This window comes from Benincasa hispida, chromosome 5 (assembly GCF_027475165.1).
Source record: "Benincasa hispida cultivar pf3 chromosome 5, pf3_genome.v1.1, whole genome shotgun sequence".
Taxonomy (NCBI): Eukaryota; Viridiplantae; Streptophyta; class Magnoliopsida; order Cucurbitales; family Cucurbitaceae; genus Benincasa; species Benincasa hispida.
Genome location: NC_143482.1, coordinates 39,401,905 through 39,424,136, shown reverse-complemented (window position 1 = coordinate 39,424,136; position 22,232 = coordinate 39,401,905). Strand labels below are relative to the sequence as shown.

At 33.9% G+C, this 22,232-nt stretch overlaps 3 protein-coding genes across 4 annotated transcripts; 2 read left to right on the top strand and 1 right to left on the bottom strand.

Moving 5' to 3' along the window:
- Window positions 1–930: 930 nt before the first annotated feature.
- LOC150036127 (uncharacterized) lies at window positions 931–1,287 on the top strand. The gene is made up of 2 exons (XM_090313570.1): window positions 931–1,101; window positions 1,150–1,287. Exons 1-2 carry the CDS (start codon window positions 931–933, stop codon window positions 1,285–1,287), a joined length of 309 nt encoding a protein of 102 aa, XP_090169696.1.
- Window positions 1,288–14,049: 12,762 nt separating this feature from the next.
- On the top strand, window positions 14,050–17,891 carry LOC120077873 (neurofilament heavy protein). Of its 2 annotated transcripts, none has more exons than XM_090314248.1 (10): window positions 14,050–14,322; window positions 14,738–14,802; window positions 14,888–14,934; window positions 15,042–16,316; window positions 16,395–16,467; window positions 16,586–16,708; window positions 16,794–16,916; window positions 16,996–17,073; window positions 17,167–17,387; window positions 17,463–17,891. In XM_090314248.1, exons 1-10 carry the CDS (start codon window positions 14,172–14,174, stop codon window positions 17,677–17,679), a joined length of 2,373 nt encoding a protein of 790 aa, XP_090170374.1. In that variant the 5' UTR covers window positions 14,050–14,171; the 3' UTR covers window positions 17,680–17,891. The 2 variants fall into 2 exon arrangements, with proteins under 2 accessions (XP_090170374.1, XP_090170373.1); XM_090314247.1 differs by having other exon boundaries at window positions 14,051–14,322; window positions 17,514–17,891.
- A 219-nt stretch (window positions 17,892–18,110) lies between these two features.
- Window positions 18,111–21,705, bottom strand: LOC120077872 (receptor-like protein kinase 7). The gene is made up of 2 exons (XM_039031964.2): window positions 18,892–21,705; window positions 18,111–18,784 (listed from the first exon to the last, which is right to left on the bottom strand). Exons 1-2 carry the CDS (start codon window positions 21,485–21,487, stop codon window positions 18,426–18,428), a joined length of 2,955 nt encoding a protein of 984 aa, XP_038887892.2. The 5' UTR covers window positions 21,488–21,705; the 3' UTR covers window positions 18,111–18,425.
- Between the last annotated feature and the right edge of the window lie 527 nt (window positions 21,706–22,232).

Sequence of the window (22,232 nt, the reverse complement as noted above, 5' to 3'; positions counted from 1 at the left end):
AGAAAGATTCCTTGATGAGCTGCTGATGTTAGTAGACATTAATGTTCCCTGGTATGCGGACATTGTGAATTTCATCGTTTGCGGTCAAATACCAAATGATTATACTTACCAGCAGAAAAAGAACCTAAGATATGATGTCAAATTTTATTTCTGGGACGATCCATTCCTATATCGACTTGGTTCTGGTCACATATTACGTTGATGCATTCCTGAGCACAAAGTCAAGCACATTCTGGAGATGCGTCATGAGTCCCCTCATAGAGGACACTTTGGAGGGCAGCAGACTGCCGCAAAGGTCTTGCAATGTGGCTATTTCTGGCCAATACTATTTAAGGATGCCCATGCCCACGTTGTGCAATGTGACAGATGCCAGAGAACGGGGAATATGTCTAAAAGGAATGAAATGTCGTTGACATCAATCTTAGAGGTTGAATTATTTAATGTTTAGGGAATTGACTTCATGGGCCCATTTCCACCATTAGAAGGTCATCACTATATCCTAGTCGCGGTTGATTATGTATCAAAATGGGTTGATGCCATCGCATGTGCCAAGAATGATGCGGCCACAGTGGCAAAGTTTCTTAAGAAGAATATTTTTACTCGATACGGGACGCCAGGGGCCTTAATCAACGATGAGGGCTCTCACTTCATCAACTGCATAATCACCAACTTGTTGACTAAATTTAATGTCAGCCATAGAGTTGTAACTGCTTATCACCCACAGACTAATGGGCAGGCAGAGATTTCGATCCGAGAGATCAAAACTATCTTGGAGAAGGTAGTCAATACTTCCAGGAAAGATTGGTCACCCAAGCTTGATGAAGCACTGTGGGCATACAGGACTGCCTATAAAACACCAATTGGCATGTCCTCGTACGCCCTGGTCTTTGGAAAGCTTGTCATCTACCGCTCGAGTTGGAGCATAAGGCGATGTGGGCATGCAAGAAGTTGAAGTTTGATTTGGCAAGTGCAGGGAAAGTCCGGAAGCTGCAACTGAATCAGCTGGTCGAATGGCGAAGAGACGCCTATGAAAATGCCAAGATCTATAAGGAGAAAATCAAGAAGTGGCGAAACGACCGGACATTCATCGAAGGTCAACAGGTATTATTATTTAATGCTTGTTTGCGATTGTTCCCAGGAAAATTGAAGTCTCGCTGGTCTGGGCCATCCCAAATCAATACTATCTTTCCTCACGGCACAGTGGAACTAACAACTTTAGACAGGAACAACGCGTTTAAAGTCAATGGTCAACGGATTAAGCCTTACTATGGAGGGAACTTCGAGTGACGCATGGATACCATTGACTTGGGCAAGTAGGATTAAACCGCTTGCGGGGGAAGCGATTGCGGTAATTCTGAGAACTTCTTTCAATCAGCATCCCTATCTATGCTTATTTGCTTTCTTTACAGTTTTTCTTTTACTGCTTTCTAAATTACGTATTTACTATTTTTTAGAATTAACCTTTAATGATTTCTGTAATTCTTTAATTTGTATGTATTAGTAGCGCTGTTCTTTAATTTTTGTGAATGTTTGGATGAAACCTTAACCACCGCAAAGTCTTTTCAACTTGCGTTGTTGATGAATTAAAAAGAAAATTAAAAACTGGTATGTAACGCGATGATGGGTGCATAGTGTGTTAACAAGAGACACCTTGCGTCTATTACACTCAAATGCATTGTGTTGAGGGGTGTGTTGTGCGCGTGTGTGTCCTTTGCCTGTCCTTATCAAAATGTACTATGTTGAGGTAGTGTTGTGCTGGTAGCAATACCGTACGCCCGATCCTCCAGAAATGTGTTTAGTTAAGGGGTGTGTTGCGGGAATGCATGCGTGTTGCCCGCCCTCAGCAAAAATGTATTTTCATTAAGGGAAGCGCAGTGTTAAATTTTCTTTTTTAAACGTGCACCCGTCTGAATCAGATTCAAAAGACAATTTCATTCATTATTTAATTAAATTCTTTGATTCTTTGTATAGGCAACAATTTTTATATTGCATTAATTTTTAATTCCTTGTATACTTTGTAAATAGTCAATACAATTAAGTAAATATTCTCTCCATTTACCTATGCCTTTTTCTTTATCATCCTTTGTCAATATTTGTGATGTTCTTGATCTTCTATTTTTGCGTTATTCATTGCGCTGCCATGATGTATAATATGTTTATACTTAGAAACATTTCCCATACTGTGTAAATTCTGACTAATACTTAGTTAATTCTTAGCTTAGCAATACTTTACCTTTTATCTCTCAAAGTTCTGCTCAAACCTTCTTTTTGATTTTTTTTTCTAAGGGTTTGTCTAGTCTATCCAAACAACGCAATGAGAACATTGCGCATCTCTAAATTTGGGGGTGGGGAAGGTCTGAGCAAATAAGATCAAGAATATGCGGTCATTAAGAAAATGCATTCATTTTCTTCACAAAAAAAAAAATTACAAAACTCCAATGTCAACGCAAGGGAAACCTAAAAAATAATCCCAACCTGATAAAAGTTAGTTGTGAAAGGAACCTACTCGTAGTTGGATGTTCGCATGACACCCGTGGGAGAAAGCCAAAATGAAGGTGGGTTTCAAGAACAACGCAGTATGAAAATGAAAAAGAAAAAGAAAAGAAAAATAAATGCAAGAGACAACTCCTCTGATTATCATGAGTTAAAGTTAGAAATTGACACACAACTATAGTTGGATGTTTGCGTGACACCCGTGGAACAAGCCAAAACGAAGAGTGTAACCATGACTGACAGTCTCTAAATAAATGTCGCAAAGCTTGACTACCGCATATATACATATCAAGTTGTTTTGACAAAGAAGAGGTAAACATTCTATTTTTAAAACTAGAAAAGCATTTTTGAGCAGAAATTTGTTATGTAAAAGAATAAAGTAGGACTTTGTTAGGAATTAATAAAGATAGGAGGAAGTTACGTTGTCAAGTAATGTGCCTAAGTGGAGCATTCAGAGCAACCAATAGATGCAAAAATATAGGATAGGAATTGAGTATTATTGCCATAGTAGAAGATATGCTTGAGGACAAACATATATCTAAATTTGGGGGTGTGATAACTTATAGAAATACAAGTTATTTATACGGCCTTATTCAGATATTACGGCCAAAAGAGAGAAAAAATGCGTCAATCGTATGAAAATTAGCTAAGAAAAATTACCAACTTGACCCTTAACCCAAGTGTTATATTTGGTTATTTACTAAAATCTCCTTTTGGCAGAGAAGGGTGGATTGTTAGTGTGGACGATTTGGAAGATATAGTTGGCGGACATGTATGGTTAGGTTCCATTTGTGTACTTGGTGGAATTTGACATATCTTAACTAAACCCTTTGCATGGGCTCGCCGTGCACTTGTATGGTCTGGAGAAGCTTACTTGTCTTATAGTTTAGGCGCTTTATCTGTTTTTGCTTTTAGATGGTAGAAAAGGATATTTCAAGTTTGTTTTGCAGGAAACCAAGTCACCGCTTGCGATCAAGGCTCAGAGAGAAACTGAACAACGCATCTTCGGCGCATTGCGTTCGTAAAATCAATATTGAAGAGACGATTACCGCAATAACGACGCAATGCGACAGTCGATCCAAAGCTGAACTTCTACCGCATGGAGTAATAAAAATAATATCGCATGCAGAAACACGATCGAAAGATGCAAATGAGCAACGCAAACGCAGAGGATTGTGACACGTGTACAATAACCATTGTGCATATTCGACGGATTGATTGCATAACAGAAGGAATATTTATTCCACCATTTTTGGATTTTCCATGACAATAAAGTGGGGACCATAAGTTAGAGAGTCAAAGCTTTCAGCCTATAAATACCCCCAAAGAATTCACTGAAACCTATACTTGATACGAGGCTATTGAGAGAGAACTGATCTGAGTGTTGATCGGAGGAAATCCGGGAAGAGAAGAGACAAGGCCGAGAGGTGAGTCTCAGTGCAATTCTGCCAAATCCCCGCTGAGAAGCTCTGTACTTAAATCCCTTCTACCAGTTTAGCAAGCCAAAGAAGGAAGTTCATCCTTCCATTCACTCCATCGACACCGGCAAGCAATTCTCCATTCCAGATCTATGCCAAGATGTTGACACTTATTTGTATTTGTTTCTAATTCTCATTCATCAATTGTATTTTATTTTTTTAATCTCTTCATTCACAACCATGTATTAGACACTAAATAGTATTATTGAATGTCTTGATTATTTCCATTTCCACTTCTCTGTCTATTTCCATTCCTCCATTAATCATTTTCTCCATGACGTTTTCTTAATCTCTTGGTGATTAATATGAATTAAACAAGTAACTTAATCTGTGCTAAATAAATAAAAATGTTTAGCTAAAGCATGTTAGACGGCATCTTCACTATGAAAGCAAAAGTGAAGATGCCATTCTGATCTGTCGAGAGAAGGTTAGAAGAATGCGTTAACTAAAGCAAGAAGTACTTCCAGAGATGGAAGTAACCTTGCGTTCATTACGTTTTTCCCTGTTTCACCATAGAGATATGGGAACACGGCCGATCACCGAGAGGTGTACGCCAAGGGAAAAGCGGAACCGTATTTATGCCTTTAACGCAATTAAGGAACTTGTGATGTTTGTACTAGTTGTCTTTTCTCTTTCTGTTTCACACATAAGACATACCACCGCATAACACGATCTTTGTATAATCTTCACAGTCAGTCTCAACCTCAGTATCTTGTATCATGAAACCTGTATCTTGTATTATCACAGCTTAGGTTTATTTTATTGCACTTTACCTTTACTGCAATTTACTTTATTATCGCATTTTATGGCTTACCTTTACTTTATCGCATTTTTAATTACCTGTACACACAACCTTTTTATAAGTTGAAAAACCCTTGGTCGTATATATCACAAATATAACGCAATAACCTCAAACATTCCCTGTGTTCGACTTCGAATCACACCGAGAAACTTGCGGTGGAATTATACTTGGTTCCAACGTAAGGAAACTTGTGACAACGCATAGTATACTACAAGATTCTCATAAATAACGCATATCTAGAAGTACTATCGCATTTTTAAAGATTAAAATCATGCGTTACAAGTTTATGGTGCCGTTGCCGGGAAACTGGTAATGGGGACATGGACTTGAACCTTGCTTACATCTATTGTTATACGAAAATTTACGTTACAAGTTTATGGCGCTGTTGCCGAGGAACTGGTAACGGGGACATGGACTTGAACCTTGCTTGCATCTATTGTTATACAAAAAATTGCGTTATGGACTTGAACCTTGCTTGCATCTATTGTTATACAAAAATTTGCGTTAAAACGATGTGGCGCCACACACCTTCTCATGGCCCGAGAGGTGTCCATACATAGTAGGACTATGTTGTATTGTTCATTAGAGGGATCAGTGGTACTTAAGGAGTTAGATGTAACTACAGGGGCAAAGCGATAAATTGGCCCTGCTGTACTTACGAGCATCTGTGAAAGGTTATTGTACTGTTGATTGTTTATATTCGATGGACACAAAAATATATCTGTGGTGAGAAGAGTTCAACTGTTGGTCTTTAGTTGAATGCCTGGCAGTTAACAGATGGTGGATCTCGTGGCTAAAGAGTTTAATCAGCCATTCACATATCGTTAGAGCTTCAAGCTATAGGTCCATAAGGTCGTCTTGGTAGCTTAATGGGTTCAAGTTGAGAATCAGTTTTTGGGTCAATTTGAAGTGTTCAAATTGACAAGAGAGAGTTCGATTATATATGATATGATTGAACGGGTCAGTTATATATGATATGATTGACATTTGAAGTGTTCAAATTGACAAGATAGAGTGGTGGTGTCTTCCCTACTGCCGTGTTCGTGAGGAGGCTGTTCATGGGTAGGCGACCGTGATTTGGTGGACGATTGCTTAGACATTCTCAGCGAGAGCAAGAGGAGCAGTCCATGGATGAGAACGAGATTTGAGGCAAAGAAGGGTTCTTCAACTGGTATGTATTTCTTTCTATGTAGTTTAAAGTTTCAAAGCATGCTTGTAATTTGTTGTATATTGCATATCTAGTCTGTTTGATTGTGAATGCAATAATTTTGTCACAATAAGTTTGGAACGATCTTGTTTCTGCTTAGAGGTACTCTTTGATAAGAATTCCTTCAATAACCATAGATATTCGTTTATTAGATATGAGTAAATGCAAATAAAATAACTCTTATTTTATTAAAAACAATGTGTACAAACTGTTTACAAACTAAGAGACTCCAAGAGAATTAGGACACTAATCCTAACATATACAGTACTACTGATCGCTTAAACAATACTACACGATCGCATGATCATTTATAAATTACTACACGATCGTTTATAACTTACTACACGATCGTTTATAACTTTCTACACGATCATTTATAACTTACTACATGATCATCTAGTAATTCATGAATGATCGTTTATATTGTAATGAACGATTGTTATATATTATTGTATGATCGTTTATTTAATGTTAAACGACACTTATTATGAAAGTGATTTGGGATAAGAAATATTGAATATCACTTACATTCTCTTCGTTTTTGAATCTGACGATGAAAGAGATCGACGAGGATGTTGGACTGAAACTCTGAGATAATACTCCGAGAGAACAATGGGAGAATTTCATGGAAAGTTTGATAGAAAGAGAATACTGAGAGTGGCCTTCCATTGGTAGAATATTAGTTGGGAATAACTGCTATTGGTAGAATATAGTTGGGAATAAATAGTTCGGTGGAATGTTGGTTTTGTATTGAATACATATTGAATGCTTGAGAAATGGTTGAAGGAAGAAGATGGAAGGCTTTGGTTTGAAGGCACTTTAAAATTGGGGGTAATTTTGGAATTTTGCATGGGCAAAAGGTCAACTGTAAAAAAGTTTTTAGAAAGAAGTCATTGGTAGAAAATTTTTTGGTCTTTGGGTCCTTTTGTGAAATTTTCCTTTCTACAACCATTGATCACATCCCTATTCTATTTAATGTCCCACCACTTATTCAATTACCAATCTCACATCTACTTTAATCTATCCCCTAACTTCACCTTCATCTTTCATTCTTAAGGCTCCAAAATTTCTCCTGTTTCTCATCATTTTTCTTTCTTTTTAAATGTCAGAGTTAGGAGAGCTCTCATAATTTTAGTATACTCAAACATACATATAAGAAATTTTTACACCTGATCAATGAATGAACCCATTCCAAAGAAATTCATATAAATTCTTTTTTCTTTTCATATAAATATTCTCATTTTCTCCTATTTGTCCATTTCTTATACAAATTTTCTCTGCAACCCAAACATGATTTAAATCTTAAGTTAAAGTATAAAATTCCACAAAATTCTATCGAGTACCAAATCAAAATCTCTTCTCAAAACTTAGTTGAACGATGAATCGCCAAATTAAGCAGAAAGAACCGAAAAAGAATTATCATCTTCAATCATAGAGAAACTTCTTAATTGATCATAACAAATAGACTAATTTAAATTGCCAAATGGATCACTAATTTCCTAGTGATGGTTTCCATTCATATGTTCAATATAAGGATAATTTTTAACCTTTCTTTTAAGGCCGAGATTATTAATACAACTTTTGGTAGTTCAAGGATATTTTTGAAATGAGGTATTGACGATTTCTAGTAATAATATACTAATTATAAGAGTATTTTTTTAAAAAAAAAAAATCTAAAAGTATTAATGAAACTTTTAAAAATTCAAAGATATTTTTTAAATGAAATACTACTTAGTTCCATCCAAAACAAAAAAAAATGAAAGTATCATTGAACATTTTTCTGAAAGTTTAAGAATATTATATTTTTAAACAATTTAGATAATATATTCATATGAGTGACATATTTTTTAAAAAATGTTTTGTCGATTTTTTTATATATATAATATTGAAATGGTTACAAAAATTTGATACTTTGGACTTCGCCAAGGAAGAAATGGAAGAGAAGATTAATTTTTGCAATTATAGAACTTTGTAATCACATTTTAATCGTCACTATATTTCACGAGTAACAATATGTGCAATCTATCATTTTTTTGTCTTTTTGGAGTAAGTATTTAATTCGAAAAAAAAACATAGCTCATAAATGGTAAAACAAATATCAAACAAGTAACGAGAAACAAAAACAATTTTAAGATAAAAGATTGGAGAAAACATATATATTATTAATGCTATAAGTTAGAAGGGAAAAGAATATGAACTTTAAGTGACAACAACAGTGAAATTTATTTGAATGTAGAAAAATATGGTCTGCAAAAGAGAAAAACTATACACTGCCAGTGTTCACCACACACACTCCAATACTGAAGTTAGAGAGTGAAAAAGTATGGAACTTAGAGTTTGCAAATGAAATTCAAATTAGGTCCTTAGGAGTTATAACAGTATTTTATAGTAGTGCTTGAATTATATATGCCGCTTCCTTTTCCTGTAGGAGTCAGATTAACAGGTAAGTCGAACTAAGTGTATAATGGACCTACTAGATTCAGAGGTGTTGGATACATTGTAAGAAAATTTAGTCTCGTTAACGTTGAGGCATAGAGGTTAAGGCAGGTTGAAGATTTAAGGCTCAATTCTCTTCCTCTCTTGACCTAGTATTCCCAATCGTTTAAGGTTGTTTCGTTTAGGATTTATCCCTTTATTTTAAAATGACTTATAATACATATATAGATAAATACATACAAATATAGACTTTAATTAATTGGTAGACTAATTTAGGTTAGACATAGCATATTCATAAATAATATATATTCGATAAATTATATTTAAATTGGGCATCATCAAAACGCGTAGTTATCTCATTTAATAAAATGGACTAAGAATAAGATATCTACCAACTTATACTATTAACGTAAATTAATTAAGCTTTCAATTAATTATTAATTTATTCGGTTGAAAAAACTTTTTTAAAAAATTTAAAATAAAAATAAATAAATAAAAAGAGTGCAAATTGCGTGCCAAGCGGAATGATTATATTAATTCCCTCCCACGGTTTTGTTTCGTGGGGATGCCCTCACTCAATTCCACCTACAATTTTTTCAATAATTTGTTATGGAAAAAAATCATTAAAAAAAAATCTAAACGTGTGGAAGTGTAAGCTTTAAAAAAAAAAAAAAAATTGAATTTTATAGATTAGTTTTTGGGATTTTCAAAAATAGAAAAATAAAGAAATTATTTACACAAAATAACAAAATTTTAATCTTCTTCGACTTTTTGATAGAAGTCTATCAATGACAGAAACTGATTGATTGAAGTCTATCCGTATCTATCAATGTTTTTTTTTTGCTATTCCTGTAAATAGTTTGATATTTTTTCTATCTGTAAAAATTTCTCTTAATTTTTACATTATGTATGGTAATTTTTACCCTGATTCAATTTTCATTAAATCATCCACTAACATTAAAAAAAAGTTTATAATAATGTTTATAAACTCATTAATTAGTGTTAATAAAATTGCACAAAAATAATTTTGATCAATGCACAATTTATTAGTACATTTGCAGAAGTACATAAATTTCAATGAAAGCAATTTAGTTCTAGTTTTGTTTTTAGGTAGAATTTTATCAATTTCATTGTACATATGTATAATGATTGATTGAATGCATAAGAGAAAAAAAATGAATGATATTTGGAACAAGAACTTATTAGAAGATTTCGATTACAATAAATTTTAAAATTTAAGATTAAATATTTATCTAAGTTTAAGGTATAATTTGTTAAAATAGAAAGTTCATGATTAAAATATGATATATGAACTTTCTTGGAGTCTATTTTAATATATGAGCTTTCAGAATCTTGAATTTTAAGCTAATTTACTATATATACACACACACATATATATACGAGTATATATTATGTATTATGTATTGTGTTCGATACTGATATATATATATATATATACACACACAAGTGTATATTATGTATTATGTATTGTGTCCGATATTGAATAAACGAGTATCACCTCTAGATAGAAACTAATTTTTTTTAAAAAAAGTAGTTTTGTACCATCTGCTAAAACTTGAAGAACTCTCAAAGGACCAGCATATTCATGTCCAATCCGTTGTTGTACTCCTGCAGATATTTCTTTTTCTAATCATACAATTACTAGTACGTCTATTGTGACTCCCAATACAGTAGTCAAAATAGGGACAAGTATCCATAAAATTATGTAGATTGCGTTTAAGAATTCCAATCTTGAAAAAGAATCGATATCTTGGACTTGTGATGTATCAATTACCATTTTAACGACCAACTTCTCCCATAATGATATATAGGCTACTTAATACAATATATATATATATATATATATATATATATATGTATGTATGTACACACGTTTTTATTAAATTAGCTTAAAGAAATGTTGTTTAGAGTTTGTTGCCTATAAAAATATGCACATATGTATATATAATATACACACATTTTTCAGTGTATTTTTTATTAAATACATTTGTTATATAGTGTGCTCTTAAAATTCTTTTCATCATGTTGTTTAAACTTCTTAAAATATTTTAGTATCTCAACAATATTTTGACTTTATATGAGTATTTTAATTAGGTAGTTGGGTGCATTATGATATTTCTTTTTAACTTAAAAAATAAGACAAATATCAATTTATACTATTGAATTTTGAGTGTTGTATCAAATTAAATCTTAAATTAATAATTATGTCAATTTAAATTCGAACTTTAGGAGTTGTATCCATTTAAATCCCAAACTAATAATTATAACAATTTAAACTTGAACTATTATAAGTGTATTAATTTAAACTCTAAATTTTTATAATTGTATCAACTTAAACCTTCCATTATGTTTTATTTGGATACAATGAAAGTTCAGGGTTTAAATTGATATATTTATGAAAATTCAGAATTTAAATCGATACAATTATGAGTTTGGAGTTTAAATCGATACAACTCCAAAATTTTAGGATTTAAATTGGTATAATCCTCAAAGATTAGGGTTTAAGGGCATGTTTGAAATATATTTTCAAACGTTTAATTTAAAGAGGAAAAAAGAAATTACCTTAAAACTGATTAATTAATTCAAAGAGAATTTTGTCCCAACCAACTGCACTTCCTCCAATTAGAAAGAGTGGAAAAGATGAATAATAAGAGAAAATTGAGAAGAGCTTACTATTTTTTGGAAATTTGAAGAGAGGTAATGGTAATGGAGATGGATGATGAAGAAGTGTAACTAACCCAAGAAAATGAAGCATATATGTGAGAGAATCTTCGGAGTAAAACACATATGAAATCGTCCTGAGAGGTGAATCGTTATCTTCATTGTATCATAAAAATATCCAAAAAAACATTATAATTATAGTAATAACATAGTATTAATATAAATATAATTAAATAATAGACATACTAACTTATTTAAAAATCATAAAATGTTTATCTATTAATTTTAAATTATTATTTTTTGAATTTTTTCGTTTTTATAACTTTTCAAAAATATCCAACGAAATAAAATTTTTCGCAAAATTAAAACATCAATATTTCCATCGATATTGATATTCTAGACATTTTTTATGAACAATGAACTATAGTGCAATTTAGATATTGTTTCTAAAAGCAAGGTTAGTATTGTCTAAAAAGATTTTTTTTTTTATATATTTTCATTATATATATAGGGAAGAAAAGTTAGGATTTTGCATTCTCTCCTTATTTTAATTTTAATATCAAAACAAAAAATATATAGTTCATTTTTTATAGGGTGTTTTCAATAAGGGAAATTATTTATGCTAAATAGTAAAATTTAATCTTTTTTTATAGAGGCTGATAGAAGTCTATCAGTATTTTTAATGATAAAAATCGATGAAATCTATCATTAATACTTTGTGATAGACGCTCATAGAAGTCTATCAATATCTATCAGTATTTTTTTTGCTATTTCTATAAATAGTTTGACATTTTTTCTATTGATGAAAATTTCCTCATTTTTTATATCTACCAACAACAATTAATTTTAGCATAAATAGGTTTTATTATAAAGTTTCTTTTTTTTTTCGATCTTTCATTTTTACCCCTTTAAACTTCTCCATCGAAACCATCAGAATCAATAACCTTATTTAATTACAAAAGTTGTATTTACTCTATCGTTTCAAAAATAGAGATTTTCCATCTTATTCGAGAACAATTTCCTAAGAAAAAAGTGACATCTTAATAATCTAACTTAGACATTAATCACACTTCTAGATCCATTTTGATCGCAATATTATTTTATGGGTATAAATATTAAATATCTAAAATTTAAATATTTGGAATCTAAATACCTAAGTTCGATTTACTAATTTTTTTTATATAGAAAACACAATTAATTAAATTTAAACTTATTCAATATATTATTTTGTTAACTAATTGTTTAATCACTTAAACATAAAAATAAATGATTTTTTATATTAAACATTAATTTAATTAATATAAATTAATAATTAACAATAAGTTTCTATATTTAATATAGTTAATTAATATAAAATATTAGTGATAAATGTATTAGTTAAAATTTATTAAGTTTAAATAATATATTTATATTTAATAATTGAAAAATCATGCTATATTTTTATTACACATCTCCCCAGTATAAAAAATCTCACATGTTTGGTGGGTCTTAGAAAATTCAGATCATATAGACTTTAAAGTTCCATGAATAATAATGTCCTAATTTTTAAAAGGTAAAATTCTGTAAAATCAATAAGAATATTAAATACCTATATAAAGTTTCATGATAAAAATTATGAACCAAAAAGATCCTAAAGAGATCCAAATTTACAACTCTTATTTAAGAAGAAAATTAGCAAGAAAGCTGAAACTAGTTTTTTTTTAAATAATTTTTTTATAATTTTTTTTTTAATGAACCTACTAATCTTCCTCATAATGCTTTTGGGGGCATTGAAACCAATCTTTTTTTTATCAACTATACTATCCTTTCTCTTAATGCATTGTGGCATTAAAGACTCTTAATTAGTCCACAAAGTTGTTGGTGGATATTGGCATTAAATCCTCACTCCAATATTATCATCTAGGAAAAAGTATTTTTTTTTAGTTCATTGGGTTGTAATTTTCATTTTGGTTCATTATTTTCAAATGTTACACGATTAGTTTCAATTTGATCTCTAATAATAAATAAATTATTTAGGAGCCTTTTAAACCGAAAACAATTTTTAGTACCACACATTATAGAAATATGAATTTACTCTCTATTATTGGGAAAAAATCTTATACTACGGCAATACATACTATCCTCATTCATTAATTGACACGTCATTAAATGATTTATTAATTTATTATTGATTTATTTTGTAGACTCCATATAACTCTTAAATGCTATTTTTGTGATAATCAATAAACGAAAGTAGTATAAAAATTTTTCATACCACCATAGTACTAGAAATTTCTTCATTTATTGTGATCCACTAATATTAATGTAGGGTCCACTACTCTTTATGAAAACAAATTTATAGTATGAACAAAGAAAATACCATACTCTCTTAGTACTAGAAATTTTTCCAAAGAATATATACTACCATAATTAGAGAAATTTTGAAAAAAAATTACTCTCCATTTATCGTGTGTCACGTCAGCTTGCTTTTAAAAGTAGAGTGAGACTCACTGACATTAATGTGATGTCTAGTAATATTTATGAAAACAAATCTATAACGTGAATAAAATGAGTATGATGCTCGTGTAGTATTAAAAATAATTTTTTTTCCTTTTAAATTCATTTTTAAAAATTTGAGAATTTACTTTAGAACCAAACATAGTATCCCTTAAAATTCATTGACTAAAAACGTAATTTTGCTTATAGAAATGTATGAAAAAGCTTGTAAGTTACAACTATCGGTTTAAAAGAGTGGGCAGCCCAATTTCGGCGGGGCTTGGGCCGAATTTTTTAATCGGTTTTTTTTTTCTTTTATGTCGGAAAAATTACATTGGTCCGGGTCCATGGGATTCGGATTCGGACCAAAAAGCAAGTCGAAATCCCGAAAATACCCCTTTCACTCTCACCAGCCTGTCCAAATCTGTAACCTTTTCTCCAACGGCTACTTCCAGAAACGCGCCGATTTAAAATTTCTCCTCGGTTACCTCGCCATCTCTACAACTTCAATTCCGATCGTTACCCCCGTTCTGCAAACCCTTTCTCTCTCTTCTTTCTTTCTTTCTCTCTCTTGCTTAGTTTCACTGAGACGACCACCATGGACGACCAAACTCAAGCTGTGAACTCCTCCACCAGTGGCAATTCCGGCGAAGATTTCTACGAGATGATCGAAGCGCCCAAGTTCGTCGACTTCACCGTTTCCGATCACTACATTCCCGATGATCGCTACTGGTTCTGCTCCCGAGTCGGTTTGTTTCTTCTCATTTTTCTCTTTTGCTATTTCTTAGGGTTTTAAGTCCTTTATCTGATAATTGTATGCCTCGACTACATTTCCTTACTGTTCTCTGTTTTCTTTTTTCCTTCGACTTTGTGTGAGATTTTGGTTAGGTCTGGTGCTTAAGGAGGAAAAGAAGAGGAGAGGTTGTTGTGTTTGAGTATTGTTGAATATTTTGAATTGGAGTAGCTGAGAGATGAAGTTCTTTGACTCATCTTGACTTGATGTTCATTCTGATAATTATTTTATTTGCATATATATAGTGTGGTTGATTATATTCCATAATTTATGTTTTGACTTCAAAACCATAAAGTGAAACTTGTATTCCTTCAATTTCTTCCAAGAATGGAGTTTGTCTTTCTTGAATTTCATTTGTATTGAAATTGTAGGGTGTGAACAGATGCATCCAGAAGAAATGGACTCTGATGTCGTTTATAAAAATTTTGTTATGCGGGTATGTTGTTGATTAAGTTCCTTTGGCATGTGGGCTCTCTACTTTGTTGTATCATTTTCATGTAAGGAAGTGTTTAATCAAACAGGTAATGGCAGCCAGGAGTCCAAATGTACGGCTTCAGAGAGCTCGAAGGTTTGGACCCTAAAATTTTCTTTTTCCTCTTCTTCCTCTTGTTACATTTTCATTCATTTTCTTCTGCATATGAATGATAAGTTTTAGCATCATTGTGTAACTACTAGGAACCTGAAATGCCCACTTACAGCTCCTCCGAAGTCTTCCAAGTCTAGAGTGGCAAGGCTAGCTCTGATATCTTCCATTTCCAAAAGGATAGTGGATGCAAGAGTGAAATCTAGACCGCCTACTGCCAAGCCTGCTACGACTGCTAATGTAAAGCTAAAACAAGCTCATGCCAAGGCAATGACTACTCCAAGGAACAGGAAGCTTAACTCCAATACCAATTATTTTCTGAGTGTTACAAATTCAAAGACAACATCAGCTGAAGAGCCAAAGACTACCAAGGTAGCTAAGGTTTTGGTCTTTCAATCTCCAAAGAAAGATACGAAAAAGAGAACTCCAACAGAAATGAATACCCCTGTGAAGACTATATGTGCGGCAATGAAGAAACTTGAGATTACGGGTGCAAAGAAGAATGTATTAGGGGATGAGAAGAATGCATTAGGTGATGGGCAGTCATTGCCCCAGGATGTTTTGAAGAAAAAGTTCAGAGGACGTGAGGTGAAGAGCCGGGTTTTTGATTCATTACGAACTCACAGTTCCAAATGCCAGGATGTCAAATCTGTAAGAGCTTTGAAGAGGAGGAGCAAAGAAAAGAAGATAAAGCCATCTCTTCCTGATCATGTTGCCCAAAAAATTGTTGATGAGGATACCAGTGACATGGATATTGACGTGAAATCAAGGCAAGTTTCAATGCAAGGGTGCTCTCTGTCAATTTCTTCTAAGAGTAATGAAGGAAATCCAGATGAACTTTCAAGAACTGAAGATCCAGATAGTTTGTCCAAAGATTCTAATGTAACTTCAATTTCAAATTCTGAAGAGAGATTTTCGGAGAAAAGTGATCTCAAGGTTGTTCTATGTGAAGTAGAGGACGAGAAGAACCAAGAGTACTATCATGAAGAGAGAGTCAAACCAGGTGCTTCAGAACTTCTGGAGAGTGATGATAAAGAAAATGCAGCTGAAATTAATGAAGGTAATCGAGAAGAAAAGGCTTTGCAAATTGTGGAGCCTTTGAATGAGAATACTGATAAAGTGTCCAAAAACTCTAGAGATGATGAGACTAAAGTTTTGTGCGAAGTGGAGCATGAGACGAATAACAAATGCAATCAAGAAGGGAGAATGAAATCAAGGGAAATACAGATGAATGTCTCAGAACTTGAGAGTGATGATAAAGAAAATATAGTGAGTGCAAATAAGGAAAATGCAGTGACCTCTGATGATGATATAGAGCATGAAAGTGAAACCACCACAGATGAAAATGTCGCACCTAATTACAACAGGTGATGAACTGATAAAAAATCGCATATTAGTTGAATATGTAGTCCTGATTATTGATTTGTTGAAGGAAACATTTGCAGGGAAAACAATTCTCAGGACCAGTCCGAAAGATTGGCATTTGGCAAACTTGAGAGTTCTAAAAATGCAGCAAAGGTAGTTTGCTTTTGCGAATGCTATTGCATCTATTAATTCCTTGGGTATTTTTACATGATATTTTTACTTCATCCATCTCGGTTTTTGCTTGTTATAATGATAGATAAAAATCGTGCAGGTCAAAGGAGTATTAAAGAAAACTGTGAAAGAGAAATCTACCCCTGCTGCAGTTGGTTCTCATGGGCTGAAACCCAGCAGACCAAAGTCCACGAATCCCAAGCCATTCAGACTAAGAACTGATGTATGTGATCCCTCTCATCTACCACCAAGATTATTAGTATAGTATCTCTTCAAATTGCTAATCTGATATCGTTGGATGGCTTTAGGAAAGAGGTGTACTTAGGGAAGCAAACTTGGCGAAAAAGCTTAATTGTCCTTTGAAAGACATCACTGCATCTCGAAGGTTTCATGGGGACAAGTTGGAGAGAAAAAATCAATACACGAAACAAGTGAGTTTTCTTCAATAAAAAATTTTCACAACCCCCTCCCCTCGGTGGATAAAATATAATTATTTTTTCATTTTGTTAGAATTCTGAATGTGAAAATCATGTTGAGGAAGAACATGAACAAAGGATGTTAGAGAACAAAACCCAAGACGATTCACGAGTAAGTTGATATTATATTCAAGTGAGGATTAGTTTAGTTGTTCTTATCTAAGATCTGCCAATCTACAGTTGGTTAAATCCATGATGTTTACAGGGAGGAACAGTACCGGATTCCTTGAAGAACGCAAAAGAAGATTTTGAACTCAAGTTATGTACAATGGATTCACAAAATTGTGTTGCTTTAAAACACAAAAAACAGAGCCTTTGCCGTCAGCCTGAACCTGGCAATGACAGATCAACCAAGAAAACAGAGGATAATTTGAAAACGACTAAATTAGAAGAGATACAACAAAGAGTTAGGAAGCCTAGAAGAAGGTAATTCAAATTTTTAATATTTCGAACCTTGATTGCTAACATGGCATGTTCTGACACAAGGAACTATTCTTGAAGGGATGTATCATCTAAAGAAACATCTTCTCTGGTACCATCTCACCAACACAGGGCAAGGAACAAAACCTCTATGAAGATATCGAGTGAAAAAGATTCTAGAAAACCATCTGAGGCATTATCTCGAAAAAGGAGGCCTGCTGCAACTATACCAAAGGAGCCAAATCTTCATAGCAATCATCTACCAAGGAGAGCTGCTCAAGAAAATTGTCTAAGGTGATCGTGATCCTCACCAGAGTTATCAGTTCAGAGCTGGATTGTTTTCGGTTTGTTCAATTAAATCATTGAATTGTATTTCACTACAACTTACATTTAGTTTATACATAATCATCTCTAAGCAAGAGTGTGTGAGAGTTGTATGAATTTTTTAAGCATAGCATGCCATTTGTGTCACACCTTACCCATTTTTAAATATATATTATAATCAATCAATTCTTGTGCATATTATGAGTACTTAATATGAATTTCTGAGTACTTTTATTATATTCTATGACTTTATTTGAACATGATCTGTTCTATTAAATGTACAACAATTTCCTTGAGTTCTAAGGAATACTTTTACTTTGTTCTCATCTTTCTGTCAAGTTTGGATAAGTAGACCAGACAGTTCAAAAAGCAGGTAGAACTTTAGAGCTAAAGTAGGACGTCGTATTTAGCAGAAAAAGAGGTGAATTATAATGATGGTGGCTAATCTAGTTCTTCACTGCCAGACAAATACTTTTGTTGCAATGATTACATCCTACAAACTTAATGATTATGCTACTGGAATTTTATTGGCTTCCATATGATACAAATGCTTCCTACTAATGAAGCAAAAACGCAGTAAAACAGGAAAAGTAGAGGGGGTTTTTTTCCCCACGGACAAAACTTCTTGAGAAAGACTTGAAAACCCTATTATGACTTGACACTAAACTCAATATGCTATCTCTTTGATACTGCAGTAGAAATGATCCAAATATTGTTGGGTTACTTTTCATATTCTTTCTTGACAACAATGTCAATAAAGTTATAAGGTTCAGCCTCCTCAAGCATGTGAACTACCATTCTCATGGAGGGCCTTGTAGATGGAATCTTAGCCGTGCAGCGAAGTGCGATTCTTAGCACTTTGACTGCATCCTCCACCTGAGCCTCTGAGATGTTGGGATCTACCATATCTTTCAAATTACCTTTTAGGTCTCTCATTCTGCTGTGTGCCCATTGTACAATGTCTTTGTTCTCTCCAAAATCTGGCTCATTGGGCTGCTTTCCTGTTACTAGTTCCATTAGGACAACTCCGAAGCTGTAAACGTCACTCTTCTCGTTTATCTTGCATGTGTATGCATATTCTGTGACATCAAAGTAAAGAGATAATCAGTAAGGTTAGCGAAAAAGCAAATTCACATTTCATTCTTCAAGTAATTTTATCTTTATTTGTGAATTCAATTTAACTAACCAGGGGCTAGATAACCGAGTGTTCCAGCAATGATATGAGATGAATCTCCAACTCCATGGCCATCCTGCAGAATCTTAGCTAGCCCAAAATCTGCAATCCTAGGTTTCCAATCACTATCCAACAAAATGTTACTCGACTTCACATCTCGGTGAATTACGGGTCGGTCACACCCATGATGTAAATACTCGAGTCCCCTTGCTGCTCCAAGCGCTACCTCATATCTTATCTGCCATCCCATCTCAATCTTCTTGCTAGTGTGCAGCTGATCCCATAAACTTCCATTCGGTAAGTACTCGTAAACCAACAGGTTACTATCCTCGCTTGAAATGCTGCAGTATAGTTTCACCACATTGTTATGCCTCACTGAACTGAGTGTAGCTACTTCTGCATCATATTCGGATGACCTGGTCTTTCTTTTAGTTAACATGGTTGCACTCGCCCGACAATTTGCTTGGTCCCTGGAGCTTGACTGCCATATATGTTTCACGGCGAGTTCTTTGCCGTTACTTAGTACGGCTTTGTACACATTTCCAGATCCTCCTTTCCCTATCAAGTTTTGAGAATTGATTGAATTAATGATTTCCTTTTCCGTGAAGCACACTATGCGGAACGGCTTCATATCCCACGATTTGGATTTAAGTAAATGCTTAGCATCCTTGTTACGTTTCCATTTAACAAACAACAAGCACGAGAAGGACACGAGCAACACTAGAATTCCAGCAATGGTACATGACAACAACGAGCTAAGATGGTTCGACGATCTAGAGGTTGGTGAACATGAACTCAAGTATCCAAGAGACTCACTGCACAAACCAGGATTTCCCATGAAACTTTCATCAAAGGCTTGGATTGCGAGTGAATCAGGGACTTGGCCAATTAACTTGTTATTAGACAGGTCGAAACTGCTTAGCTTCAACTGCGAAAAACTAGTTGGAATTTCACCTGAAAGTTTATTGTTAGATAGATTCAAGGAGTTTAGAATTGGCAAGTAACCAAGATTCTCTGGAATATGCCCGGAAAATGAATTCATAGATAGATCTATGGTAGAAAGAGAAATGCAAGAGCCTAATGAGCTAGGTATGTTGTCGGAAAATTTGTTGTCATTCAAAGAAAGACTGCTTAAGTTCTTCAACTTGCCAAGTGATTCAGGTATTGGACCAACAAATTGGTTTGAATCGAGTTTGATTGAGACTAAGGATGATACTTCAGCTAACTCGGCCGGCAAGTTTCCCGAAAACCGGTTATTCGATAAGAATAACTGAGCAAGAGCTTTTGCTTTACCGATATCTGAAGTTATCGGACCTTCAAACTGATTCATTGAAAGATCAATGATAGTAAGATTTGGCAGACTCCAAATCCCAGCAGGAACGACACCCGAAAGAGAATTATTGTTTACACGAAAACGACTCAAAGATGTACAATTCATGTAGCTTTCTGGGATTCGACCAATGAAATTATTTTGTAGCATTAGGAGATCAGTCATTCTGCCATGCTTGCACATGTCTGGAGGTATAGGTCCAGACAAGAAATTCTCTGAAACGTCAATGAAAATGAAGGCTGCCCAAGATCCAATTCTTTGAGGGAGGTTGCCGGTGAGCTTGTTTTGGTAAAGAGAGAGTTCAACAAGGTCCTTAAAGTCCCCAAACTCCTCCGGAATCGTACCGGAAAATTGATTTTCAAAGAGCTGCAAGGACTCCAAATTGGTCAAGAACCTCAACTCCATTAGATCACCTACAAGATTATTAGATGAGGCATCGAAATTCCTCAATCCAGTGAGGTTACTGAACCCGACCGGAAGCTTCCCGGTCAACGAATTCTCATGTAACTCCAGCTGCCATAGCTTGTTCAAGTTCACAATCTCAGAAGGAATTTCACCTGTGAGTTTATTTTGTGAGAGCTCAAGATTCTCAAGCAAAGACAAGTTCCCAATCCTAGATGGGATTTCTCCATGAATGGTGGAGTTAGAGAGGTAAAGCCAATGAAGATTCTTAAGCTCAAGAATCTCTAATGGGAATGAAGTTGTTGGGTTAAATGAATTGTCTCCAAGGCTTAAGAACTCCAAATCAGTAAGATTAAGAAGAGATTTCCAAGGAAAATCCCCAGAAAACCCACTGTTATTCAAACTCAAGAATCTCAATCCTACTAAAGAAGACAAATCAGGTACTTCACCAGAAAAAAAATTCTGACCCAAATCCAAATACCTCAAATTGGAACAGTTTCTCAAACCATCACTAAGCTTCCCATACAAAGAATTGAACCCAAAAGACAACTTCTCAAGAGATTGCAAAGAGCAAATGGAATCGAAAGGAAGAATCCCAGATAAGTTCTGAGCATAGAGATTGATTTCCACCACAAAGCCATTGGAATTACAGACAATGCCATGGAAGCTGCTGCAAACATCATTCCCTTTAATCCAAGAACTGAAAACCAAAGAAGAGGAGAAGGCAGATTTGAGGTCTAAAAGTGGCTGAAGTTCATCACCATGGGAGAGGGAAAGTGAACAGAGGAGGCGGAGGAGGAGGAGGAAGAGAGCCACCGGAGGATGACGGCGGCGGCGGGGGGAGGATTTTGCGGCGGGAAGTGGTGAATTAGTCATGGAAGAGTAAGAAGGAGTTGGAAAATGGGAGAGAGAAGAAGAAAAGGAGAAGAATTGAAGAGAAGGGGCGGCGGGAAAGGGAGGATCATGTTCACATAGTAGTGGAAGAAGAAAATTGTGAGACGTAAAATGTGAAGCTTCCTTGTACGTGTAATGTAATAATGTGAAGAATTTTGTTCTAAGGTACGTTTTCCAAAATCATTCTTCTAAAATTTCATATAAAATATAGTGTAAATCCGAGTATTTAATTAAATTAGTTAGGTATGCCATGCTGGTGCTGGCTTTGACAGGCGTATAGGAACAAAATGCTTAGGAAAAAAACAATCTTTTTGTCCGGTCTAGTTTCTATTTCATGATTTTTAAATATTATATTTTTAGAAGACGTTTGACGCAGAATTGAGTTGAGTTAAGTTGGTAATTATTATATGATGAGAGTAATTAGGAGAGTTAATACGAATAACGAGGTAAGAAACGTGAGTTAACACGAATAACGAGGTAATAAACCTCTTTAATAATTAGTGAACCAAATGATAGGTGGGTTTCTTTACTCACCCAACCTAACCCAACTTGGGAGGCTAAACACCCCCTTAGTAGTTAAATTTTGAGTTTGGTAATCCTCCTTAAGGTCCGAAATGTTATAGTTTTACTCATGATATTTAAGTATTTTAATTTGGTTTCTAGGTTTCATGGTTTATACTTTTAACTTTGATTTTTTTTTATTAAATACTCATTTTTCATTTTTTGT